The sequence below is a fragment of the Colius striatus genome, chromosome 1 (assembly GCF_028858725.1).
Source record: "Colius striatus isolate bColStr4 chromosome 1, bColStr4.1.hap1, whole genome shotgun sequence".
NCBI lineage: Eukaryota > Metazoa > Chordata > Aves > Coliiformes > Coliidae > Colius > Colius striatus.
The window spans coordinates 9867164-9891296 of record NC_084759.1 but is presented as its reverse complement, the minus strand read 5'-3'; the positions used below and the strand labels follow the sequence as shown (position 1 = coordinate 9891296).

Here is a 24133-nt window from a genome sequence, read left to right as displayed (position 1 = left end):
AGACATACAGTTCTGATGGATGGGCTGTTTGGGGGATGAGGAATTGATTGGATGGTCATATCCATAGGGTAGTTGTCAATGGCTCAATGTCCAGATGGAGATGGTTGACAAGTGGTGTCCCTTATGGGTCCATACTGGGACCAGTACAGTTTAATATCTTCATCAATGACACAGACAGTGGGATCGAGTGCACTCTCTCGATCTGGAGCAGCTAGCTTATAACCAAAAATCACTTATCTCTAAGGAACTAGCACCCACTAATGTTGAGGGATTAAGAAGGCTATTCAGAGACATTCAGTTGCCATCTTACCATTTTCTGGATCTAAGAAAAACTTATTGTTCCCAACACCATAGAGAGAATAGCGAATTTCACCATTGGACCCAATATCAGCATCTTTAGCACTAATTTTAAGAATCACTTTGTTTGATGGAATATCTTCAGGAAACAATGCTGTGTATGCAACCTAGAGACAAAAACAGAAATGTAAGCTATGCTGTAGCAGCATTTTACAGTCTTTGCACAACCTTTTTTTAAACTCTCTGTAGTGCATCTTGCTATATACAAATCAATTTTCCTTTACATAACATATCCCTAGAAATTCAAATAATTGTTAAGCTTTAAGGTGTCACATAAACAATGCAAAATTATGAGTTTTAATAGGGCTAATCTTAACTGTCTCATTTTATATCTTCTGTTTGTTTCATCAAAATTCATGAAACAGAAACTTTGACGAGTGTGCTAATGAAGACAATTGCTTTTATCATCTCATCCAGCAGTGTTTGATGGAGATACAGACTGTGATTCCCCCAGAGTGGTGCTTGCAATGACAGTGGGCCGTCACTGATAAAGTAATTATGGGAATTATATGACTATATACAGACAGATACATGTATATAAGATTCTGTGAGCAGTACCACTGAGGAACTCCGTGTTTCATCACATCTTTTCTTTCATACAAACCTTTCTTTTGCAGCAATACTGGTTCCCCACATTGCCTTTCCACAGACTAAGATATAACTAGCACTGTGAAAGCTATGGTCAGGCCACACTGCATGCGTGCATGACAATGTGAGAACATATTACATTCTTCTTCCTTTTCCACTGGGTCTCTGGCATCTGCCAGTTTCAGGAAAGCTGGATTTAAACTAGATTAAGGACATCTCCACATTGTTTGCAAAGGTAAAGGTCATTTTTGCTGCAGGGGAGGAGTGGTTGCCCAGTGCCACCTTACAACATTTCATTGCTTCTAAAGCCAACTAAGGTCACCGTGGACAAGACTCCTTTGCTAGCTTTACTACACCATTATCCTTCAATCTTGGCTTCACAAGACTGCTTTGTGCTGCTCCTCTCCCAGATCACTCCAGACTCTTCAACTAAGATCTTAAGGATGAAAATGGGCATTTCCTGTCAATTCCTGTAGACAGAAGGGATACTGATAGGGAAATCGTCGCTTTCCACACCACAGTCCATTGCTGTGGGTGTTGCTAACTCACCTGTTCACAAACTGGGTTATTATCGTTAACATCAGTGACAGTCACTTCCACGGCAGCTTGGGTTACAAAGAGGCCATCTGTGGCGGTGATGTTCAGGTAATAAACATCCTGCTCCTCCCGATCTAGAGGCCTTTTAACATAAACTTTCCATTCATTCTGAACCAGTCCCAGAGCAAACTTCCCTTTGGGATTCCCTCCTGCAATGAGACAAACAACATGCAATGGGGGCATCCCCTCAGAGCTCCCACCTTATTTAAAAACAGACACATCGCAGAGGACCTGAACTAAGCAGCTGTCATTTGTTTTACAGTGATCAGTGCTTTCAAACTCGCAGACTCTGGAAACCTGTAATGAGATTACACTCCCCATGTTTATTGCCCCCCAAACGCCTTGTATGAAACTGAACCAATAACTTTCAGTGGAAACGAAATTCATTTAGCAGAGCTGAAGATGATCTCTTGTTTAGTTCCCCGAAAGGGCAATCAAGTTCAAACTGTGAACAATCAATAGTCCTCTCAAGCTGGTACAATTGTCTTTCCACTTAGTCTCGGGAGAGGATGTAATACACCGTAGCTCTTGTTACCAAGACAATTTCATTAGCTGTTGATTATGCAATCAAGGATTGGAAGTGGGTTCTATTAAGAAATACTCTAATGAAAGCTTTATCATACAGCTGTGTCGTTCTTCTGCTCATTAAAATTCTAGTTTTGAAAAAAAAAGTTTACATGACACAGGAAGACACATTAGTATTAAATAGTTCTAACAAGAGGTCACTTGAGGAGCAGTTGGAAGATAAGAAGCACAATTAGATCAAATGTATCTGAGAGTTAAAGCTGGTGAAAGGAGTGTAGGAGGCAAAGCAGAACAGCTTTTTATTCTGCTATAACACTGACACTGAACCTGGCAATGCTCCCCGCGGTCTCCAATGCTCTTTGGCAAAAAAAGCAGGTTGGGAGAGAGAAAGTTTTGGTGCACATCGCCCTCAGGAAGGAAGAAAGGACACATCACACACAAAAGGGTAAAATAATCAGGGCAGCACAGTTGTTGATAATGTTTCCAACAGTTATTTACTCTTTCATCTGAAACAGTACAGTCCCCTGCCTTCTCTATGAAGAAACCACCCTTAATTACCTTTCTCTGAGACCGACCTCATCCCACTGTCAGACCAGACATTAAAATCTTTCAAACCAATGTTGTGGCTTAACTCTATTAGACAGCTAAGCCCTAACGCAGATGCTCACTCATTCCACCTCTCACAAGAAGGGGGAGAGAAGTGGAAGGGTAAAAGTGAGGAAACTTGTGGGTTGAGAAACAGTCAGTTTAACGGGTAAAGCAAAAACTATGTGTATAAGCAAAGCAAAATAAAGAATTCATGGCAGGTGTTCAGCCACCTCCAGGAAAGCAGGGCTCCATCATGTGTAACAGTTACTTAGGAAGACAAATGCCATCACTCTGAGTGTCCTTCCTTCTTCTTCCCCAGCTTTATATGCTGTGTATGACACTATGATCTGGGACATCCCTTGGGAGAGTTGGGGTCAGGTGTCCCAGCTGTGTCCCCTCCCAACTCCTTGTGCACTCCCAGTCTCCTTGCTGGTGGGGTAAGGAGCAGAAAAGGCCTTGACATTGTGTAAGCACTGCTCATCAGTAACAGAAACATCCCTAAGTTATCAACACTGCTTTGGTCGCAAAACCAAAACATAACACCACACCAGCTGCTATGAAGAAAATTAATTCCTCCCCAGTCAAAACCAGTAAAACTACCCAATCTTCTGTGCCCAGCATCTAACATAACCTTGGTCTGTAAAAACATATCTGCAACTTTAATAATTTAGGATAGAGCACTATAGTCATAGCAAACTCATGTGCTCTGGAAGTTGAGGATATAGAACAAAGCACCATGCCACCCCACTGGGTGAACTTTAATTCCAGCTAACCTGCTACTAGCCCATTCCCAACTGTATTAAGGTTTTTCCTGTAGCCTCCCATGTAGAAATGCAATCTGGGAGCTACTTTCCATGTTTATCCTGCATAAAAGTGGTATAAAAATACTCTGGGAATGCTTATTATTCTTGCAACAGGATCAAGAATGTAAATCATGCCAGTGTATTTTTGCTTACAACTTATTCAGAGTCTTGACATGTGTCATGGGATCATTCCAGGCTCAGTGGTAAGACCAAGTTCTTAAACTTTCCTTTCTAGTACTTGTGTTGAATGTGTGAATAAATAAATATATAAATAATAATAAATATAAATCAAAGCCTGAATTTATTTGAGCTGCCTCTGCTGTCAAGCAATTAGGCGTCACTGCTGTTTCTTGTGTCACAATTCTGTCAGTTCTGAGGGACCTTCTTAGCAAAAAATCCGAGAAAATCTGAACTTGAAACTGATCTTAAAAACAAGCAAATGTCTAATGCACATTTCATACCTCCTTTCTACATCAAAAAGCAGAAAAGAGGTCATAGGCTGTAATCTATGTCTCCTTCATTAGGTACCGATGACAAGGCATACAGGTTTCTATTTAATATGAAAACAAAGTCATTTGAGATAGGCTGAGCAAATCTTTCTCATTAAGCATCACCCTTTGTGCTAGCTGTAACTGTGTCTAAGAACCATGTTGTAATCAATAAGATTTCCAGAAGATTAGTCAGATGGGCATTATAATGATAAAATGCCCTCCTACAGAGCACAAAACTCACGTATCAAACACAGATATTTTCTCTTGATAGAAAATCACTGTTTTTGATCACAAAAACAAGCAGATCCCAATTTTTCCACTGATTCCTGTGACAATCTGGAGTCATCCTCAGATGACTCAGTTAAACATTATTTAATCTGTTGTGTGGTATAAACATACGTATTTCCTAAAGAGGGTTACACAGTGTGACACTGCACTACGGGACAGATCTGAACACAATCCAAGGCAAGGAGAATCTGTCCATTGACATGAGTCTTAATTTGACTTCAAAGAAGGTAGACCCCTGCTGATTGACATTAAATTCTCTCTGTTCAGTTCAGTATCAGCATCAAAAAGCTTTACTTGCCTTTATAAAAGGCTGTAATCTTGTCATAGTGAGTTTAATGTTGTAAACCATTAATAAAAATGGTCTTAAATATTCTTATTTAGCTTCTTGATAGCAATCAGTGCTTTCCTGCATATTAGTCCTTTTGTAAAAGGAAGTGATTAACTGTCTTGACCAACTATGAAGCAATACACTCCAGGTATTGGTATCCCATGGCTAATAAAAGAGGAAAGGTAAAATCTAATTAAAATCAGCTGGTGGCTTTTATGACTGGCAGTGATGCTATCTTGGAGCAACTTAAAAATCACTGTTGCTCTTTTATTGATGGAATGGCATTTTAGTCCTACGTAGGAATTTGAGAGTATGTATGAAAAACAGTCCTAGGGATTCCTTTTTTCCCCTTTACTACTCCACTAGAAAAGGATCAATTTGAATGATCAAGAAATCTGTGCAATAGGCAGCAAACGTGTAACAGTTTATTTGCACGTCTTTTTCATTACTGCCACCATATTTTTTTTTCAGGACTGGCTGTATACTTTGTTGATAGAATACAAAGGTGGAAGTTGTATTACAAAGTGTAACAGAAATCATGAGAAGTAAACACTAAAATATCATCAAGGAAATATTCTTAAAAAAGGAAAGGAAAAAAAAAGTAATCCACACTGTGGCCCAGGGAACCATCTTCTCGTACATATCCATATGTCTTGATGCAGATCTCATTCTGCAGTGATTAATTAACTTTTTCACTAATATATGTAAGCAGATTCAGTTTCCTAGGGGTGTTCTAATTAATTAGTTTTTCGCTCTGAATAATGTGGCTTTTCTAAACGGAAGCCTCCTGACTACATGTATTAATGGATTCTCTAAAATCTTTTGGCAGTTTTCTTATGTTCTACTTTGAATGTCACAACAGTGAAGTGCTAGCTACAAAAAACACTCCAGTAACTTTTTAGAAAGGCTTTGAGGCTAAAAGAATCAGCATTATCTTTTATCTTTTGTTACTTGAAGTTTAAATAATGCTCTTCCTCACTCCCAAGTCAGCAAATAGTACAAAGCCACATCAAGCTCAAGTTTAAGTAAAGAAAGAAAACAGTCAGATACAAATGAAATGCAGAGACACAGTTATCCAAACTAAACAAATTCTGACACACATCATTACTAAAGCACTCACAGAGGGAATATAACAGCTAAAAGGGAACTGAAAACAAGAAGTCAACAGTATTAGTCTTCTCTACGATTGCCTGATCTGGTAGGGGGAATGGAATATTTACTAACTTATTTAATTTCTCTCTTACATTTATGCATTTATTAAGATACCTTCATTTCCCAATTAGAACTCTAGGAATTTGCATCACATAAAATCAATAGGCTTATCCTCTACTCCCAGTTTAAGATGTTGCATGTCTACTGAGCTGCTGAAATCCTCTTAGCTTTACTATCATAAAATTGCAGACAGTGTTCTTCAGCCTGCAGCACAAGTCCTCCGAAAACACTGAAACATCAATTTCTCCAGAACTCCCAGATCTCAAATATAAAATAAAAACAAAACAAAAAAAACCCCATCACTTTACTCATACTGGGCTATCAATCCAGCAAAAGATCTACTGTGTATACTACCAGTTGTTCCAAAACACACTGTACATCTTCCTTCTTTCCTACTTGGCTGAAACAAGTTTAAGGACTATTGTCTGTCCTTAGATTTATGCATCTGATGGAGCCTAAGAAACATCACTTAGGAACACAAAACTCTACCAAAGTCTCAGCAACTGACTTTCTTTTCTGGCGGATTTTCCTAGTTTACCAATGTTAAACGTTCGTAATATCTGTATGGGTCTAGGCTGGCTAAGCATCCTAGCTAAACATCTGCAGAGCCCTAGTTTTAGTCAAACTGCCTCAAATGATAGAGGCAATGATCCCAAATGAGTCTTCACAAGGAAACTACTATGCTCTCTAAGTGCATTTGTGTTATCTGCCCTTGGTAGCGATTTTGTGTTAAGATTTATTTGAGTTTTATTTAATATTATTATAGATTTATATTTATATTTATTATTACTTGCCAATAATCATAGAAACCAATCCTAAATTGAAGGAGTTCTAAACAAAACTAGAAGACTAGAGAGAATGTGAACCCGCTGCTGAATGAGTTGAGTACCCTGATGACAAGGATATAGAGAAGGTGGAGCTACTGAATGCCTTCTTTGCTTCAGCCTTTACTCCTAAGACCAGTCCTTAGAAAGCTCAAACCCTGGGGGATTGAGAGAAAATCTGGAGGAAGAAGGATCTGTACTTGGTTGGGGAGGACTGGGTTAGGGATCCACTGAGCAAGCTGGAGATCCTCAAATCCATAGGTCCTGATAGGATGCATGCACAAGTGCTGAGGAAGCTGGCTGATGTTATTGCTAAGCCACTCTCCATCATTTTTGAATGCTCATGGAGCACAGTTGAAGTTCAAGAGAGACAGAGAACTTCTCAAAAGAGAGGGCTGCCAAGATGAGGAGGGGACTGGAACATCTCTCTTACAAGGAAAGGCTGATAGACTTGGGGCTGTTCAGCCTGGAGAAGTCTGAGGGAGGACCTTATCAGTTCTTATCAATACCTAAAGGGTGGGTGTCGAGAGGATGAGGCCAGTCTTTTTTCTGTAGCGCTCAGTGACAGGACAAGGGGTAATGGGCACAAGCTGGAACACAGGAAGTTCCACCTGAACGTGAAGAGAAACTTCTTTGCTGTGAGCGTGAGGGAGTCGTGGCACAGGCTGCAGGGAGGGTGTGGAGTCTCCTTCTCTGGAGGCTTTCAAACCTGTCTGAACTTGTTCCTGTGTGACATGATTGAGGTGAACCTGCTTTAGGAGGGGATTGGACTGGATGATCACTAAAGATACCTTCCAACCTCCACCATTCTGTGATTCTGTGAGAATATGTATTTAACCACAAGAATGTATCTACTCCTTTTCAAAGCTGACCAGAAGACTGCAATCAGTATTTTTAGTTCTTAAAAGACTGAAAAGGACTCTTCAGTGATCACATCTGACATAGAATATTTATTTCTTCCATCTCCTAAATAACTTTTTAACATCTGTCTTCTCTGTGTAAATTTTCTCCACGTGCATTTGTACAAAGCTGGTTTTCATGGATCCACGTCACTCTCATAACTTGCTTTCTTCTCCCTTTATGTCAGTGTCTTGTTTTTCCTCAGTGTATGTTTACTGCATTTACAGAATTCTATGGCTCAAAATGTCTCTAGAAAACCACAGCATCTGAATAATCATCTAGCTCATATGAGCCATGAACTATTCAGGTGCAGTTCCCAAGCTCAACTTGGGATAAAATGTGAATAGACTATTTCATTAAACTATAATATGTTTTGACATTTTAATGAAAAGAACCTAATTTCTCCTTGCATATTTCCCAAATTGAAAGGATATATTCAAAGACAGTGGAATTTCTGAGCTCATACACTTCAGTAATTGTACAGTATGCATTAGAGAAAGTTTTGGGCTTTGACATTTAACGTTTTCAGAAACTAAAACACTAGCACATTTTCTTACATATTTTGAACTTTGTTAGAAATTAAGGTACAGAATGATGTACAATTTTTCAGTCACATGTGACAGCTATTATTCAAAAGTCCAATTTTTGCTAAATTAACTAGGATATGAGGAAAACGTTATTATGCAACTAAGAGCATAATTCATTAGAAGAGATGACTGAAAGACTTCAGAACAAAGAGAAAAACAGGACCTTAATCTAATGATCACCGTACAGTAACATATCTTTGTTACAAACAGGAATTCTACTTGGATCACCAAACTCCTTCAAATATCAGAAAATCTCTAGAATGAAGTACTACTTATTTACTTGCAGATATGTGTGAATTGAGACACTAGCAGCTAATGCACCTTGCCCAAAGCCTCCAAATCTTGTGCTTTATGCACAAGACTATTTTTGCCTCTACTTCTAACACCCTACAACACATCACACTAAACACATAGCCTTTGCAAACCTTTAAACTGATTCCAGACTTTCAACAAAATGTTCAGAATGAAGTTGTGATTGCTTTGCAAATGCCGCTATTTCTGATGTGTAACAGCAATCTGTTTCTAACTGGAATGTAACTCCTGTCCCTACAAACCATGCCACAGCTATTTCCATTTTGATAGCTAATGAAGAGGAGAGTTATCCTCCAGAGCAAAAAATACAAACTGCTATTCCACTACTTCAGTCATTTTTGCCCATAGCCGGCTTCCTGCTTGCAGTCTTGTGTAATTCGATACAGTGAGAAAAACAGGAATTTGTCCAATAACCTGGTTATTACTTGGGAATTAATATTAACTCTTGGATGGTGAAGGTTGAGGGGAGTGACAAAGTTGTTCTGTAATGAAATCTATCAGACAGTGCAAGCTGTAGACAGAAAAATAACCACAGCACCCCATTATTTGTAACATACTCACACAAAAAACAGTCTGGATCGTGGAGAAAAGAAGAACAATAAATATCATTTATTAAATACACCGCGATAGGAAAGACTAATGTTGCCACACTTGGAAAAATATGTTAGTAATGTAATCAAAATTGCCTTATGCTGTATGTAACAATGCATGGCAGCTAACCAGTACTTCTAAGTGGATTATTATTTCCCTGGCTAGAAATCTGTGCTGATAAGAAACAGCATCCACCCACTCCTTCCACTGTATAAATTCATTCCTCCCTCCTCTCTTCCCCATAAATAGTGGCATCTCAAAGTGGCTCCTGCACGTGCTTTCCTATCTCAAAAAGTAAAATGCTATTTTAAAAAAATTCAAATACTTGTAAATGTAAGGGTTTTCTCCTAAAAAATGCAATGTTCCTCTTCTCTTGGTCAAAACATTAAGTCATGATGGATTCCGAGATGACACATAAATTATGATGGGTTGATGGGTCACACTACATTTCACTGCAGCAAATCATGAATCATTAATCTTGGAAATTAGAGAGAATAACCTAGATAGACAGACACACACACACACACACAACCTAGATAGAGACACAGACATAGACACAGACACACACACACACACACAATTGTCTGATTCACAGTGATAATGCAACTGAAGCCCTTATAAACATCCACCTAAAACTGGAAACATGCACAGTTCTTCAGTAAAGCTGGCTTTGGGAAGAAAGCATGCAGGTTGTTTCTTACCTGTAATATAGTAGCTAACCTGCCGGTTGACATCAGAAGTGTCTTCATCCCAGGTGCTAAGAACAGCCACGACTTCCCCTGGAGGGTCACTCTCCTTCACTGACCCTCTGTACACCTCATGCTCAAAGACGGGTGCATTATCATTGATATCTGTCACAGTAACTGAGACCAAGGTGGTTGATGACAAGGATAAAGTCTCCCCCAGATCTGAGGCCACCACTGCAAAGGTGAAAGCAGGATCCTTTTCATGGTCTAGATCCTTCAGTGTGCTGATCCAGCCACTGTTGCTATCAATGGTGAACGCTTCTGTGATCTTCTCCAGTTCTGATTCCACTGCAAGTGTATAGGTGACCTGCCCATTTGCACTTGAGTCTGCATCAACTGCTTTAACTTGCATAAGTTTTGTTCCTATAGGCATCCCTTCCATTATTATAGCATCATAGCTGGCTGTTTCAAACATGGGCTTGTTGTCATTGACATCCAATACCTTAACCTCCACATCCACGGTCAACACGATGTCCACTTTGTCTAATTGAATAGTGGCCGCAACTTTGAAGTGAAAAGCGGGATTTGTCTCATGGTCAAGTCTCTTATCCAGTTTTAGGAGACCCGTGTCTTGCTCTATGATGAAAACACCATCTCTGTTGTTTTCACTCAGCTCACCATTAACTGTGCTGTACAAAGCACCTTGATTAGGCAAAACATGCAGAATGTCAATGGTGCTGCCTATGACGGTGTCTTCAGCTATGGTAAAAGAATACTGAGGTTGAGAAAAGGAAGGCAAAATAGTTTCTGGGGGTAAAACATGGATGTAGACAGGAATGAGAGAATGTTTCACAGGAATGCCACCATCAACTGCTTTTACAAAGAATGACAGAACTGTGTTTTTTAGCTGGTTAAAGCTACCTTTGGTGACCATCCATCCATTGTCTGGATCTATTTCAAGCAGATCAGCTACTGAAACGGAAGCTTCGCTATATAGAGAATACGTAATTCTGGAATTGGCTCCATCATCTGGATCCACTGCTTGTACTTGAGTCACCAAGTAACCTTTCCCAACATCTGCTTTGACGCTTGCTCTGTATTCGACTGTCAAAAACTGAGGAGCATTGTCATTCTCATCCACTACTATCACTCTCACAGTGCAAAATGTAGTCCTGCCACCTCCATCAAGGGCTCTCAAAAATATACCGATATCACTTTCCAGTGGGTTCTCCCGGTCTAACCTCTCCGTTGTCAGAATCTGCCCATTGCTATCAATCAAAAACCGGTCCTTGGCAAAGTCATTTATTATGGAGTAGCTTATCTGGCTGTATACACCTGAATCCCCATCCGTTGCTTTCACGTGGAGTACTTTAGTTCCTGGAGCAGCATTTTCTCTAACCTCTGCAACATAAACGCTCTGTGAAAACACAGGGCTATAGAGGTTGGCCCCAAGGATCTGGATGTGCACCTGAGCTGTACTGGTGAACAGCCCATCTGACACAGAGACATTTAGGCTGTACATGGGCTCCATCCTCTGTTTGCGATGGTTGGAAAGGGTGATAACACCACTTTTGCTGTCCATAATGAAACTGGTCCGATCATTTCCTGATAGGATGCTGTACTCCAGTCTGTCAAAATCGGAGCTGTCGGCATCAGAGGCCTGGACACAAGTCACAAAATGACCCCGAGGTGCCAGTTCACTCACATATGATTCATATATTAACTGGTTAAAAACTGGGGGGTTGTCATTCATATCTGTTATTGAGATACTAACAAGAACCTCACTGCTTAGTGGTGGGAACCCATTGTCGGTGGCTCTGACTTTCAAGCTGCACTGCTGTATGAGTTCATGATCGAGCATCCGGGCTGTCAGAATCAGGCCGCTGCTGCTGTCTATATGGAAATAGTCTGTGCTGTTAAAGGTGTCCTGGACTATCTGGTACTGCACCATCTTGTTATTGTCAGAGTCAGCATCTATAGCAACCACCTGCAGTACAGGAGTCCCGATCAAAGAGGCTTCAGACAAAGTCGCATTATAAGCCGACTGATCAAAAACTGGAGGATTATCGTTAACATCATTAACGATCAAGTCCACAGTGACCTCAGCTCGAGCACCAGTGAGGGCATCGCTGGCTCGCACCATCAGCTTGAAAAGAGAACTTATTTCATAGTCCAGTGGACTGATGACACTCAGAACTCCAGTATCAAAGTCAATATTAAACTGGTTGTAGGGATCTCCTTCGACAATGATATAAATGATGCCCTGGCCTTCTGGACTGGTTGCATTTATACTTAAAATTGGCGTGTGCATTTCCACATCTTCATTCACGGAAGCTGTATAGAAGGGCTTGTCAAACACAGGCATTGCTTTGTTAACAATGGTAATGGGGAGCTCTACCAAAGCAGACAACGATGGGTTACCGCCATCTTTTGCAAGAATGACAACCAAATACTCTATATTAGACAAATCAGAATTGAAGGCTTCTTTCAAGGTGACACTACCAGATCCTCTATCAATTTCAAAATGTCCATAGTCTTCCTTCAGAAGATATGACACCTCACCATTTTCACCCTTATCCTTGTCAATAGCTGTCACTCGATATATCAGGGTACCAGGCTCAGCATCGACTTGCACAGCAGCATAGTATGGCAGCCCTACGAAGACTGGGGCATTGTCATTTATATCCTCAATGTAAACCCTCACCACCACTCGAGCGACACGAAGGTGATCTAGCTCACGGCTTGCTTCCACCACCAGCTCATACAGATCCTGTTCCTCTCGATCGAAGGGGATGCCAGTTGTCTGAATGACTCCTGAGGTGGACTTGATTTTGAATTTGTTGCCTGGGTTTAATATACTGTATTTCAGAGGCTCATTGAGGCGGTTACCAACAGCATTCACCACAGCAATCTTTGTGATATTGGTGGTGTTTTCTGAGATAGAAGTGGAATAAAAGTTTTGTGTGAAATGGAGCCCGCTATCCATGGCCTCTTTTACCATTATTGTCACCATAGCAGTGCTATAAAATTTCCCATCAGATACTCTTGCTATTAGCATATAATGGTCTTTGGATAGGCTGTTGTTTTTAATGGTGAGTACCCCTGTGCTTGAATCAATTAAGAAATGGTCCATATTGCCTTCAATGAGACTGTATGTTAGTTCAGGAGGGATCTCTGAGTCTGGGTCTGTAGCCTTGACTTTGAGAACCTCAACACCAACATATGTGGGCAGGAGCAAGACTGTCTCAAACACGGCCTGGCTGAAGACTGGTGGGTTGTCATTGACATCAGTTACCTCAATGGTCACTTCAACTGGGCTCTCTGCTGTAAGCTGGGGATTCCCACTGTCTCTAACATGCACGTGGAAATGGAAGTGGGCTATTGTTTCATGATCTAAATTTGCAATTGTTCTGATTGCACCTGTGCTAGAATCTACTGTGAAATACTTTTTTGCAGTAGATTCAACAATCTGGTAGACAAGCAAAGCATTCTGGTTGCTGTCAGCATCAGTGGCACGTATCACAAGGGGACTGTTATTCGCACTCCGCACTATGCTGTTTACAGGAGCAGCTTCGCTTATGCTCCCTGCGTACTGAGAGAAGAGAAAAACTGGTGGGTTATCATTTTCATCAACAATCTGAATGTTCACAGTAGCATTTGATGCCATGCCTGCCATATTTGTTGCCTGTATGACGAGCTGATAAAAAGATGCACGTTCATAATCAAGGGGCTTTTGACTGGTGATCACTCCAGAATATGGGTTTACAGTGAAGACTCCATCCACATTCCCATCTTTAACCTCATAAACTAATGTAGACTGACTGATTGCAGAGAGAGCGATGACAGAAGTACCAATATCCACATTTTCATTAACCTCTGCTTGGTATTCTTTGAGAGTGAATTTAGGATGGGAGTTATCTGCCATTGTCACAGATATCCTCACGATTGCTGTTGCAGACAGAGGTGGAGAACCTTGATCAGCCACTTTGACTGACAAAACAAACTGTCCCATTGTGGTTAAGTCTGGCTCCTTCAGTAATGTAATAATCCCTAAAACTGGTTCAATCTTGAATGTGTTTCCTGTATTTCCTAAAACACAAACATTGGAAACAAATTAGAAATTAAATACAATGCATTTAATGATCATTTAAACCAGAAGCAATTAGCTGCAATTTGTGAAAAGCAGTTACTAAAAAGAAAGAAAAAAAACAAACCACAAGCAACACAACAGAATTCTAAAAGCCCTTCCAGCCTTCTTTTCTGAAAATCAAGTATCTCAGTAGATACCTGATATCTTCAGAAACTCGGGTGCTGCTATCTACATCTTGATTCTAAGTGCTGCACGTACATTACTCTGACTGAAGTAGGAAAAAGCATCTCTAAATTATAGGAATTAGTCAAATACGTGTACACCTAAGGCAAAGAAACTAGATCAGAGGCTAACAAGCCAATTACATGACAAATGGATAACAACTCGGGCTCTTAATTGAATGGGATATTAAACAACCGTAGAGGAGATTACAGTAGTTGAAGACTCAAAGAACTGAATATAAAAAGGTTAAAGTGGCATTTAGAAAAATAAACTAGAACAAATAGCATAGAAAAGAGATCCAAGTATCTTGTGGCACAAAGGTTTATCATATGATCTCTGAGGAGAATGAGATTTAGCAGAAAATGTCATGAAATGCCTGTTATAACATGAAAGCAGGGATATCACTGGCCATAAAGGTGAAAACAGTGAGTCTGGATCAAGGACCATCTTTCTGGTCTTTGTTTTCTCTTCAGTCATTTGACCAACCTCTTTTTTGTCAAGGTAAATTCCAAACTTTTCATACATATCCTTATCCTGTAATTAGAGATTACCTTTACCAGGCAATCTGTATTTTGCTCCTTCCTTGAGTGTCTGCCTAAAGTATAGGATGCTGCATGTATATGACATGTATATTAGCATACAGACTCTTCTGAATTTGATTCTAAATGCAGACAGTATGTACCAAGTTACAGCTATTAGATTCATAAAAACACGTTCCCGCTACTCTGATTTACACTTTAAAATCTAAACCTGCTTTAAATCTACAGTCAAGCATTTATCCATGACCTGGAGAGAAATGTCTCAGGTAACTGGTGATAAACAAGACATTTTCTTGTAATGGTCATTGTTACAGGTGCTGAGCACAGAGCAGTCTGTGTAAACTGTAGCTGGAATACCAATACATAGAACTCTAAATGAAGTGAGTTAATGTGAACTGTTTTTAAGATGTGATTCACTATCTGTTGTAAATTCTGGGGCTAATTTAAGCTACATACTACTCTATGTGGTTTAATACTGATAGTGGCATTGTTATTAATGTCTATCTTTTCAAATCAGTAAAGTTTACTCTACTAGCTGAAACAAAAATTGCGCTATTCACTGAGGAGCTGAGATTCTGCCAGAGCTACAAATGCTCATAAAGATGACAGTATCTGTCACATTTGCAAACACTACAAATACTGCTGCAGTTATTTTGCCAGTGCAATGCTAATGCAAATAATTTTTAGCCATTGCCTGCCTCATGTAAGGACAGAGATGGTTCTTCTCCTTTAGGAATTCATTTTGAAATTACACAAAAGCTATGCTCTTTAGCAATTGCTCCCTTCATATGCAAGGTGATGCAAGTAATTTGCCTGAATGTGTACAATCTGAATGCTGCAGCTAAAATCAGTATCCTCAACTGCAGACTTTATGGATCATAGAAACTACAGCAGGAAAAGACTGAATTTTGATGCATCTGGGATTGGAACATCTGCAGATAATGAAACTCAGGGAGTGTGTAGCTTAACAGTAAATGGAAATTTCAAGTCTCACACTGCAGAGATGAAACAGAAACAGGCTGTAATGGAAGACAGAGCTTCTAGAAAAAAGAAAAACATGCAGACTAGAAAGGATGCTAGAGCATCATTTCTAATCATCGTATTTTTCTGTCTGCATCATGTATGACATTATTACCAGTGTACAGGAGGCATAGTTCCAGCAGGTAGGTAGGAGCCATAAAGCCTAGCAGGTTGCTCTTTACATTGTGGTAGCACCAATAGGTGATTGGGTTGGAGTCCATAAAAGCAATAAGGTGTTCAGAAAAATCTTGGAACAGTCTTGAAAAACATTTTCCCATTTTCAGAAACCTGATTTGGTCTGCTCAGAGTTCGTTCTATACAACATAGTGTTGTCCTGCCTGGGCATGTGTAAAATTTCCCCTGATCTAACTTAAAGGCCACTGCAGAATATTGAAAGCAACTGGTAAGACCAAATGCAGTGCATGAAGGAAATATTTATTGTGTAGTGCTAAGATCTTTGTAGGATCAAAAAGCCCTAAGTTCAACACTTTTAGCTGTGAGAGACTCACCTCCTGCTTTGCTCTGCTTCCATGGAGCATACAGGGTAATGACAGAAAAATCATTCCGTGGGTCTTCTCTAAGCTTCAGGTTCTATCAGCTTAATTTAAGATGTGACTTTGAACTATGTGAAATTAATATGAGATGGTGCAGATATTCTTACATGATCTTTTTTTTTTTTTCTTTATCCTGTTCCTAATTGATGTAAGCCATCCTAGCTAGTGACAAGATTTTACAATAATAGAGAGATAAAGCTCTGGAATAGGCTGTCCAGAGAGGTTGTGGAATCTCCTCTGGAGGTTTCCAAAATCTGCCTAGATGTGTTCTGTGCAACTTGATTGAGGTAAATCTGCTTTAGCAGGGTGTCAGATTAGATGACCTCTAAGAGATTCCTTCCAACCCCTACCATTCTGGAAATCCATGATTCTGTAATGATCATGTAGGATCAGAGCCTAATGCTGGGAATGGTTTGTGATGTGGCTAATATAGGAACAATCTGCACTATATGAGGCTTCTTTTTAGGGCAATGTGAGTTCCAGATTTTTTCCTTTACAAAGGAAAGATTCATATCACAAAAAAAAAAAAGAAATTAAATATTAAAGAATTCAAAGGTTAAAAACTTCTACTGCTTCCTCTCTTTTTCCAGACACTCTTACTGTGTACATATATATATGTATATAAGTGTGTGTTTATGTGTGTGTTAATGATTTATCTCAGCTCTTCAGAGCTTCAGATCCATATGAACCACAGAATATTACATTTTCTTGCATGAGTGACAAAGGTAACACAAATTTGTCATGGTTATGCTGCTGAACTGGCAGAAGAAGGCCTTTGCTGGTACAGATTATGTGGTGAATGAAAATATCCAGAGCAGCAGAGCAAAAGGAATTTTACTCTGGTATCACCATGCCTTCCTTTAGTTTGAAGAGAATTTATTCCATTAAAATGCTATGGCCCTGTTGATGGAAGTTTTTAGCATAGCCCTGGTGTTGGTCTCCATGTTCCTCTCATCTAAATAATGGCAAAGGTGCCAGGACATACCAGTTGTTGTGGCATTTGTTTACAGAGGATGCAGTGTGAATTAGACTGAAAACAAGCCACTGGCTATAGCTTTCAGCACCTATCTTCTGTTATGATTTTGAGACGTCTTAGAGGTAAAAGGCCTCGGTAGCTTCAAAATGACAACCACCGGGAAGGAGTCTCCTTCGCCCAGCTCTACAGAAAGACCAAAGAAGTTGACCTGTATGTCAAGAGAGACCACAACCACAGCACTGCATGAATCATGACACTAAATTTTCAGTCTCTGCCCTAACCTGCTTCAATTGTGTAGATAAGCTCTGCGTTTTCTCCTTTGTCTTTGTCCAAAGCTGTGACCTGCAAGACTGCTGATCCAACTGCTGCTGACTCAAACACCGAGGCTTCATACAATGGGCTGGTAAAATATGGACTGTGGTCATTGGAATCTTCCACATTTATGATGACTCTGGCCAGGCTTCTTCTATAAGGGAATTCTTGGTCTCGGACCTACAGAACAAATGCACAATACGCATCTTGATATCCATCTAGTAAAACTTCATAAATGTTACCTACCCGAGGGCTAATAAGACTTATTTCTATTTAATACAAAGTAATAAAAATGTCAATTTGTCTCAAAGAACAGCCTAAAATACATTCACATGCAATACAGTAGATAATAAAATTAAAGAAGTAGGAAGAGCTTAAGGACTTTTTTTCCCCACTTAGGACTCTTTGTTTTGCATGGCAACTAACCATAATGACATGAATTTTTAAAAGTGGCAATCACATGACATCTTGAATTCAGTTTTAAGTTTGCAAGAAATACCTTTTTTAATACATGCTAAATGGTCATGTCTTTGCTCTGCCATTCTCTGCTTTATAGTACAGAAGCAAATACACCTTGTTTGGTTCTTCTCAAATAGAGTAAAACCCCCTATTGTATCAGGTGGAGATCAAAATCGAGCACAAGGAAATGACCTCTGTCAGTCATGTCTCTCTGTGATTCAGTTTATTTTGCAGCCTGCTCACTGAAGTATGTGGAGCTTGTTGTTCTGCAAGCTGACACTCGGCTGGATCTCACAGAACCACACAATGATGGCTCCATACCTAACAAATAATTCCTTCAAAGATCTCTTCTGGAGTCTAAAGTGGTTAAGGAAAATACTGGACTACAACATTGAAGCCAATAGAGATTTTTGTGGTTTTTTACATTAGCCTCCAATCCATAACACACAATCTTCACTTGAAAGCAGGCAGATTTATGTTCTGTAATTTAGGCACATTGAACAAAAAATGATTGGGTTTTTTTTTCTGATTACCAAACTTTTGGAAATGTAGATCGAAGTTATTTTGTGTATTAACAGTGGAGGTACTGAAATAAGTCTGTGAAAGTAAACTATGAACAAGCCTTGTATTCAGAAAGACTACAGCATTCTCTATGGCAAGAAAGCAGTTATCTCCCTGTGAATAACTTCTCAAATAACTTTCAGCTTCGCTTCAGAAACTCTGAAAATTACCTTGAGTGAGAGAACCAGATGCCAAGAGATTAAATAATTTCCTGCTTGCTCTCCCTTGAGATAGCAAATCATATCATATTCCATAAAATGAATTCACAATAAGTTTCCCAAAAAGCCCAACTAAAAAATGTAAAATAAATACACAGCAGGGAATGCAAGATGAAATTAATGGCCACTTACTACACCAGCCATCCTTTGCTCATGCAAAGACTGAGGGATGTATGCACACGAAGCAGCAGTGATTGTGTCCTGAGCCAAGTGAATACTGCATTCTTACCATGACATTAAGGATGTGCTTATCTTGAGCCTCGTGGTCTAATCTCTCAGCAGTATACAGCACCCCAGTGCTGGGATCAATTCTGAATTTTCTCATGCTGACTGTATCGATGCTGCTGTGAATAGTGTAGCTCAACTTATGCTTTTCATCTCTGTCTATAGCTTCAATTTGTAGAATTTCAGTATCAGGGAGGATGTCCTCTGAAATGGTGACATCATAACTTGGCTGAGAGAATTCTGGGCCATTATCATTGTTATCCAGCACTTTGATAAGAACCTACAGTCAATAAGAGAAAAACATTTGAAGTTATTGAAGTCTGGATTACTGAATAGGCATGTATTTTATTTTACATGTTTGATGATGTAATGCTGCTCTATGGTGGGACTGAGAAACATAATGTAATATTAAATGCCTACTGTTTAGATCAAAATAAATAGTAAGGCTATGACTTGGAGGCAAAACATTCCTAATTATAAGACCTACTCAGAGTCTGACAAAGAAGTTCATATTTCCAGTATATATAGATTGTAAAATATTCCTACAATGGTCATAGGAAAGGTTTTGTTGTCCATGTAACTGACTTCTCTGGTTACAAGAGACTTCTGGAGCTATTATGGGATTTCCTTTCCCCTTCACTATTAATAAGGCTATAAAAGAATCCTTTTCCCATTACTTAAATCTGCTTTTTATACAATCAAGATTCAGCTAAATCCTGTGTTGTTTTCTGGCCGATATATTGTGTTGAGAGGTGCCAGCAATGTGAGATCATGACAGCAGTGGAGTTGCTGTTACACCTTAGGTTGTGTTAGGAACAGTGACACTTGATGAGGTGAGAACAAGAGACATGATCTCACGACCACACAAGCCCACTCCACACAGATCAACAGATACCACCAAGGACAGGTAATCTCAGGGCACTGATGACAGGGAAACATTAGTTTTATGGTTTCATCCTTCTCCTTCCTTTGCCAGGGATATAATTCACTTTCCCCTTCAACACCTATTTGCCTCCCTTCTGTTGCAGTTCATGAATGGTAGAACTTCTGCTAAAAATGTGAATGAATACTGTGACATTTGCTTCAAGTCTGTCTTTGAAATCCCAGGATTGATCCCTACATAAGCTTGGAGGGGGGGAAGACAGTCAGAGTGCTACTGTGGCTACCTATTGCAGCCATTTCAGTGTACCACAAGTTGACTCTGGTAACTAATAAGAATCACTATTTTCCAAGTTTTGCCTTTGACTATGCAATGTTACTGTGTATGGCTCCAATGAGCTTTTCTGGTTTTCACCATTGGAGGAGTCACTCCCTGGAGAAAATGTGCTTTCCAGACTCTCTATGGTATAAAATACTTTCAGCAGTGTGGCAGCAAAATCTTTGACAAACTATATAATACTGAAATATGAAATGCAAAAAGTTGCCTCTTTTTCAGTACTGGAACAAAAACTATGTTTTACAGAATATGCTTGAGAAAGCACACAATTTTACAGTGAGTGAAATGGAACAATCTTTTTATTCAAAAGCTTTGAAATAAGAAATAGTCCAATGAAAAACATGGGAAAGGCCATGTGCAGCACTCTTTCCTAAGACTAGGCTTGACTGATTCCTCATGATATTTTCTTTGTTGTTCTGAAAAGCACTTTGTTCTTTTTTGAGCAAATATTTTACTACTTTGTTAGATCAATCCCTGTTCACCATACTTTCTTAACAGAAAAAAAATATAGTCATATTTTTACTAAAGTATTGCACAAACAGATGTTGGCCTCAGAGAGAGATGAAACTTTAGATTTCCATGATACATGGAAAGGTTTGCAGAACACATTACCAGAAGGAACATGAGCAGTTGTAAGCAGCACTCGTAATGAACTAGCCTGGGAACTGTTTAAAAGACAGCTGAAATAAAATGCTCTGTAAGTGAAACGGCATAAGACTTCAACTGTGCATCCCATACAATTTAATTTTCACCAGATTACGGTACACCAGAGTGAAGCAGGGCAGTGCCTGTATTAAGTTATGCTTCAGTCTTAGACAGTTAGCAATAGAACTGGGGCCTATAACAATGATGAAGAGTTACTTAGCTTTTCATAATTTTGTTGTTGCTATACAATATATCTAGGCATGTTTCTGACCTGAGGAAAAAAAAAGTCCAACTCCACATCTGAAAAATATGTGAAGAAATTACTGTAATGTATGAAAGAAAGTCTGAGAAAAAACCAGAATGACTTCAGCTCTACTTTAATGGGACACAGAGCCAGTGCTGAAGTAAACACTACAGCAATGAGTTAAGGATAATCTGATTACTAGTGTTTAAGACTTAAAGGCATTTTCTGGAGCAGTTTTGATGTCCTCAGTCCTTACTAGGTAACATTATAACAGGGCTGGGTTATTTTACTGCTGCATTGTTAATACAGACAACAACAGAACTTGTTTTACTTGTAATTAGTGTTCAAAAACACTTTGTCATGTATTATTTTAGGTACTCTAACATTAGGGATAGAAAAACTTTTCAAATAGATTAGACTGAAAATAACGAGACTGATTTTGCTGATGCTTGTGCAGTATGGTCTACTGTGAACAAGTAAACTGCCACATGAGGGACAGGCTTGTATCCGTGAATTTGTTTTTAACATTTCCTTGTGCAAGCTGAAGCTATTCTATAAGAAAAACAAAATTACAGATGCATACTACTGTGTCTTAAAGGAACTGCTACAGCAGTGACATGCTGGGGTTTTTTTGTGTGATCATCCAGTGCTGAGGATCATTTCCCATCATATATAATGCATTTGGGCATCACTGACAAATTGGGAAAGCAGAGGAGGGCATCAGGCTTTATCCACCACAAAGCTTGCATCGTGACTGTGCAAGCCACGGCAATGTGATTTACGCCTTCACTAGACTGCAAGAATGAAACTGGGTGGGACTGGATCAGTGTCAGAGACTAAGAGTAAACCACAAGATTACAGAAATTATAGTGTGAATTCACAAAGCAGCATTTCTTCCCACTGAAAAAAGCATAAGCTTGACACACAGATATGGACCATGATGGTGCTTGGGGAGTGGGAGGCATGGAGAGGGTTAAAAAAAAGATTGAGGTTTTCATTCACTGTGGTCATCAGACTTACAGGGAACTATGCACTTCAAATTGCACGGGTAGTTTCCAGAAAAGAACTTCTTTTTTTTCTTTTTTCCTTTCCTTGCACTTCATATCTACTGTTAAACTGATCAAGTGCCTGTTTAAGTGTCAACCATCTTCCTCCCCAGACATGAGAGTATTTCAATAATTTGTCAAGTGATCCAGGTTGAAATACGCATTATTTATTACATACTCTGCATTTCAACAGCCACTTCCATGTGGAGATGGAAGGCGCTGGGCTAGAAATGCTAATGAATAAAGAGGTCATTATTGATTCACAATGTCTTCTATTAAAGTGTTAAGAGTATTTCTAATTTTTGTCAGCTGTCCCTCAAAATCCCCGAGAGTCAACTGTAATTTTATCATTACGGTTTCTCCTTTCCTAAAGCGAGGTGGATTTTCCTTGCAACAAAAGAAAGTTAGATTATACATGGGAATACTGATGATACAGAGCTCTGTTAAACCCACAAGCTATGGAAAAAAAGAAAATTGGAATTATTTTATGTCTCGGGAGCTACTTGAAATAAAATCAGATAAAATGGAATTTAAGTGCCATTTAAAATAGATATTAGTCCTTCAATCTTTACATTTTTGAGGAGGAAGTGATTATTATCCCCAGGAAAACACTGCCCTGCAGCAAGGTTAAATGACTTACCGAAGCCACATGAGAAGTACAGTGGCAATGCCGGGGAAGATGTTTTAGGTTTATTTTTGAGCCACTCACCTTTTATTAATCACCATAAAGAGTCATCTCCCTATGCAGAAGATGACTTCCAATCATCCAGCAGGATGACTTCTAGTAAGGTGGTCCTTAAAAAGAGGGGGAAATCTTTTCCTTTAATAATGGATAAACGTTAGAGTGACATAACACTAGGCTCATAGAAAATCTGATCCCACAAACATATGTTAGGTTCAGTAAGCCAAATGCCAGCAGATCGTTAATACGAGGAAAGTTACTCAAATTCATTTAATGGCTGCCAAACTTAGGCGTAAAATCATGGTACTACAGGCAAGTTTCCTATTGACTTCAAAAGGGCCAGCACTCTGCTCCTTGAGGTCTTATGCTTTAGCCAGCCTTTAGCATGTCTTTCATCTATAATCAAACCTTATCCTACCAAAGTGACTTGAAGACTCATAGTATATGTGTAATGTAATATTTTATTCATATTTATTTCCAAACACAAGTTATGTCAAGAATGAACAGTGCTGCACTAATATCTGCTATTACTGTGTAGGTGTCTGGGGTGTTAAGCTGTGACAATGTCCATTGTGTAAAATCAAAGACAGGCTTTAAAATTTTCCCAACACATCTCTGAAAGGTGATGAATGGAAATGTTTACTATTTGTTTGCTGCTAAGTAGGGATTCCTCTTTGCTAAGGACTGTGCAAGGTTACTGACTAAGCCACTTTTCATAGACAAACACTAGCTGCAAGTCTTTTTTCCACGCTCATAAAGCAAACATGCAGCAAAGCAGTCTCTGCCTGGTTATCCTTGAAAGCTCATATATTTTCCAGCGTGTCTCAGGCTTCAGAAAGGCAGGCTTGCCTCCTTCTGCTTTCATTGTGCAGAGCCTAATTTATAGTCTGAACAAGCGCCTCGCTATAAAAGATTTGCTTCTCCCTGCTCACTTCCTATTTCCCACAGTTAGAGCAAGTTTCATATAAAGGATTCACGGGCCTCCAAGCTTACAAATTAGGCAGAGTAACACTCAGAGCATTAGCAAAGACTTTTTATTCAAAACGGTAAGTGAAAGACCTAGAGAAATACAATCAAATCAAAGCAGGACAAAAATGAATGCAGGAAGTCTCTCCAAAGCTGTTTTTAATGTTGCCCATCACAAATACCTTTGGTTTAGGCACAAACGTGAAAACTGGATAAATGCCAGGAGCTGCTTTAGAGACATTTCAAGCTGGAAGAATCTGCTTGGCTAATTGCTTGGTCTGGGCACATTGTTGTTTTACAACCTACTAAGTGCCTGAATTGCTTAAACCCAGGTTATGCTTTTGTGTGGGTTTTGAAAACCTATTTTGATTTAATATTGCTCTCAACAGTGTTACCACACAGCTTTATTTGCTACTTCCTGATGACTTTTTCTCTCCTCCAAACCCCAACCTTAACGTAAAAACGCAAATAGTTTCCTGAC

The 24133-nt window shown here is 39.3% G+C and overlaps 1 protein-coding gene across 3 annotated transcripts in view; it reads right to left on the bottom strand.

The window, feature by feature from the left end:
- Positions 1-24133, bottom strand: part of FAT3 (FAT atypical cadherin 3) — a 320884-nt gene that overhangs the window by 60899 nt on the left and 235852 nt on the right. For all 3 annotated transcript variants that reach the window (XM_062020375.1, XM_062020376.1, XM_062020379.1), the window contains 5 exons: positions 18858-19133; positions 17360-17570; positions 9693-13766; positions 1495-1691; positions 311-464 (listed from right to left, as the gene is read on the bottom strand). In XM_062020375.1, coding sequence (XP_061876359.1) covers positions 311-464; positions 1495-1691; positions 9693-13766; positions 17360-17570; positions 18858-19133 — 4912 coding nt within the window. The remainder of the gene's footprint in view (positions 1-310; positions 465-1494; positions 1692-9692; positions 13767-17359; positions 17571-18857; positions 19134-24133) is intronic.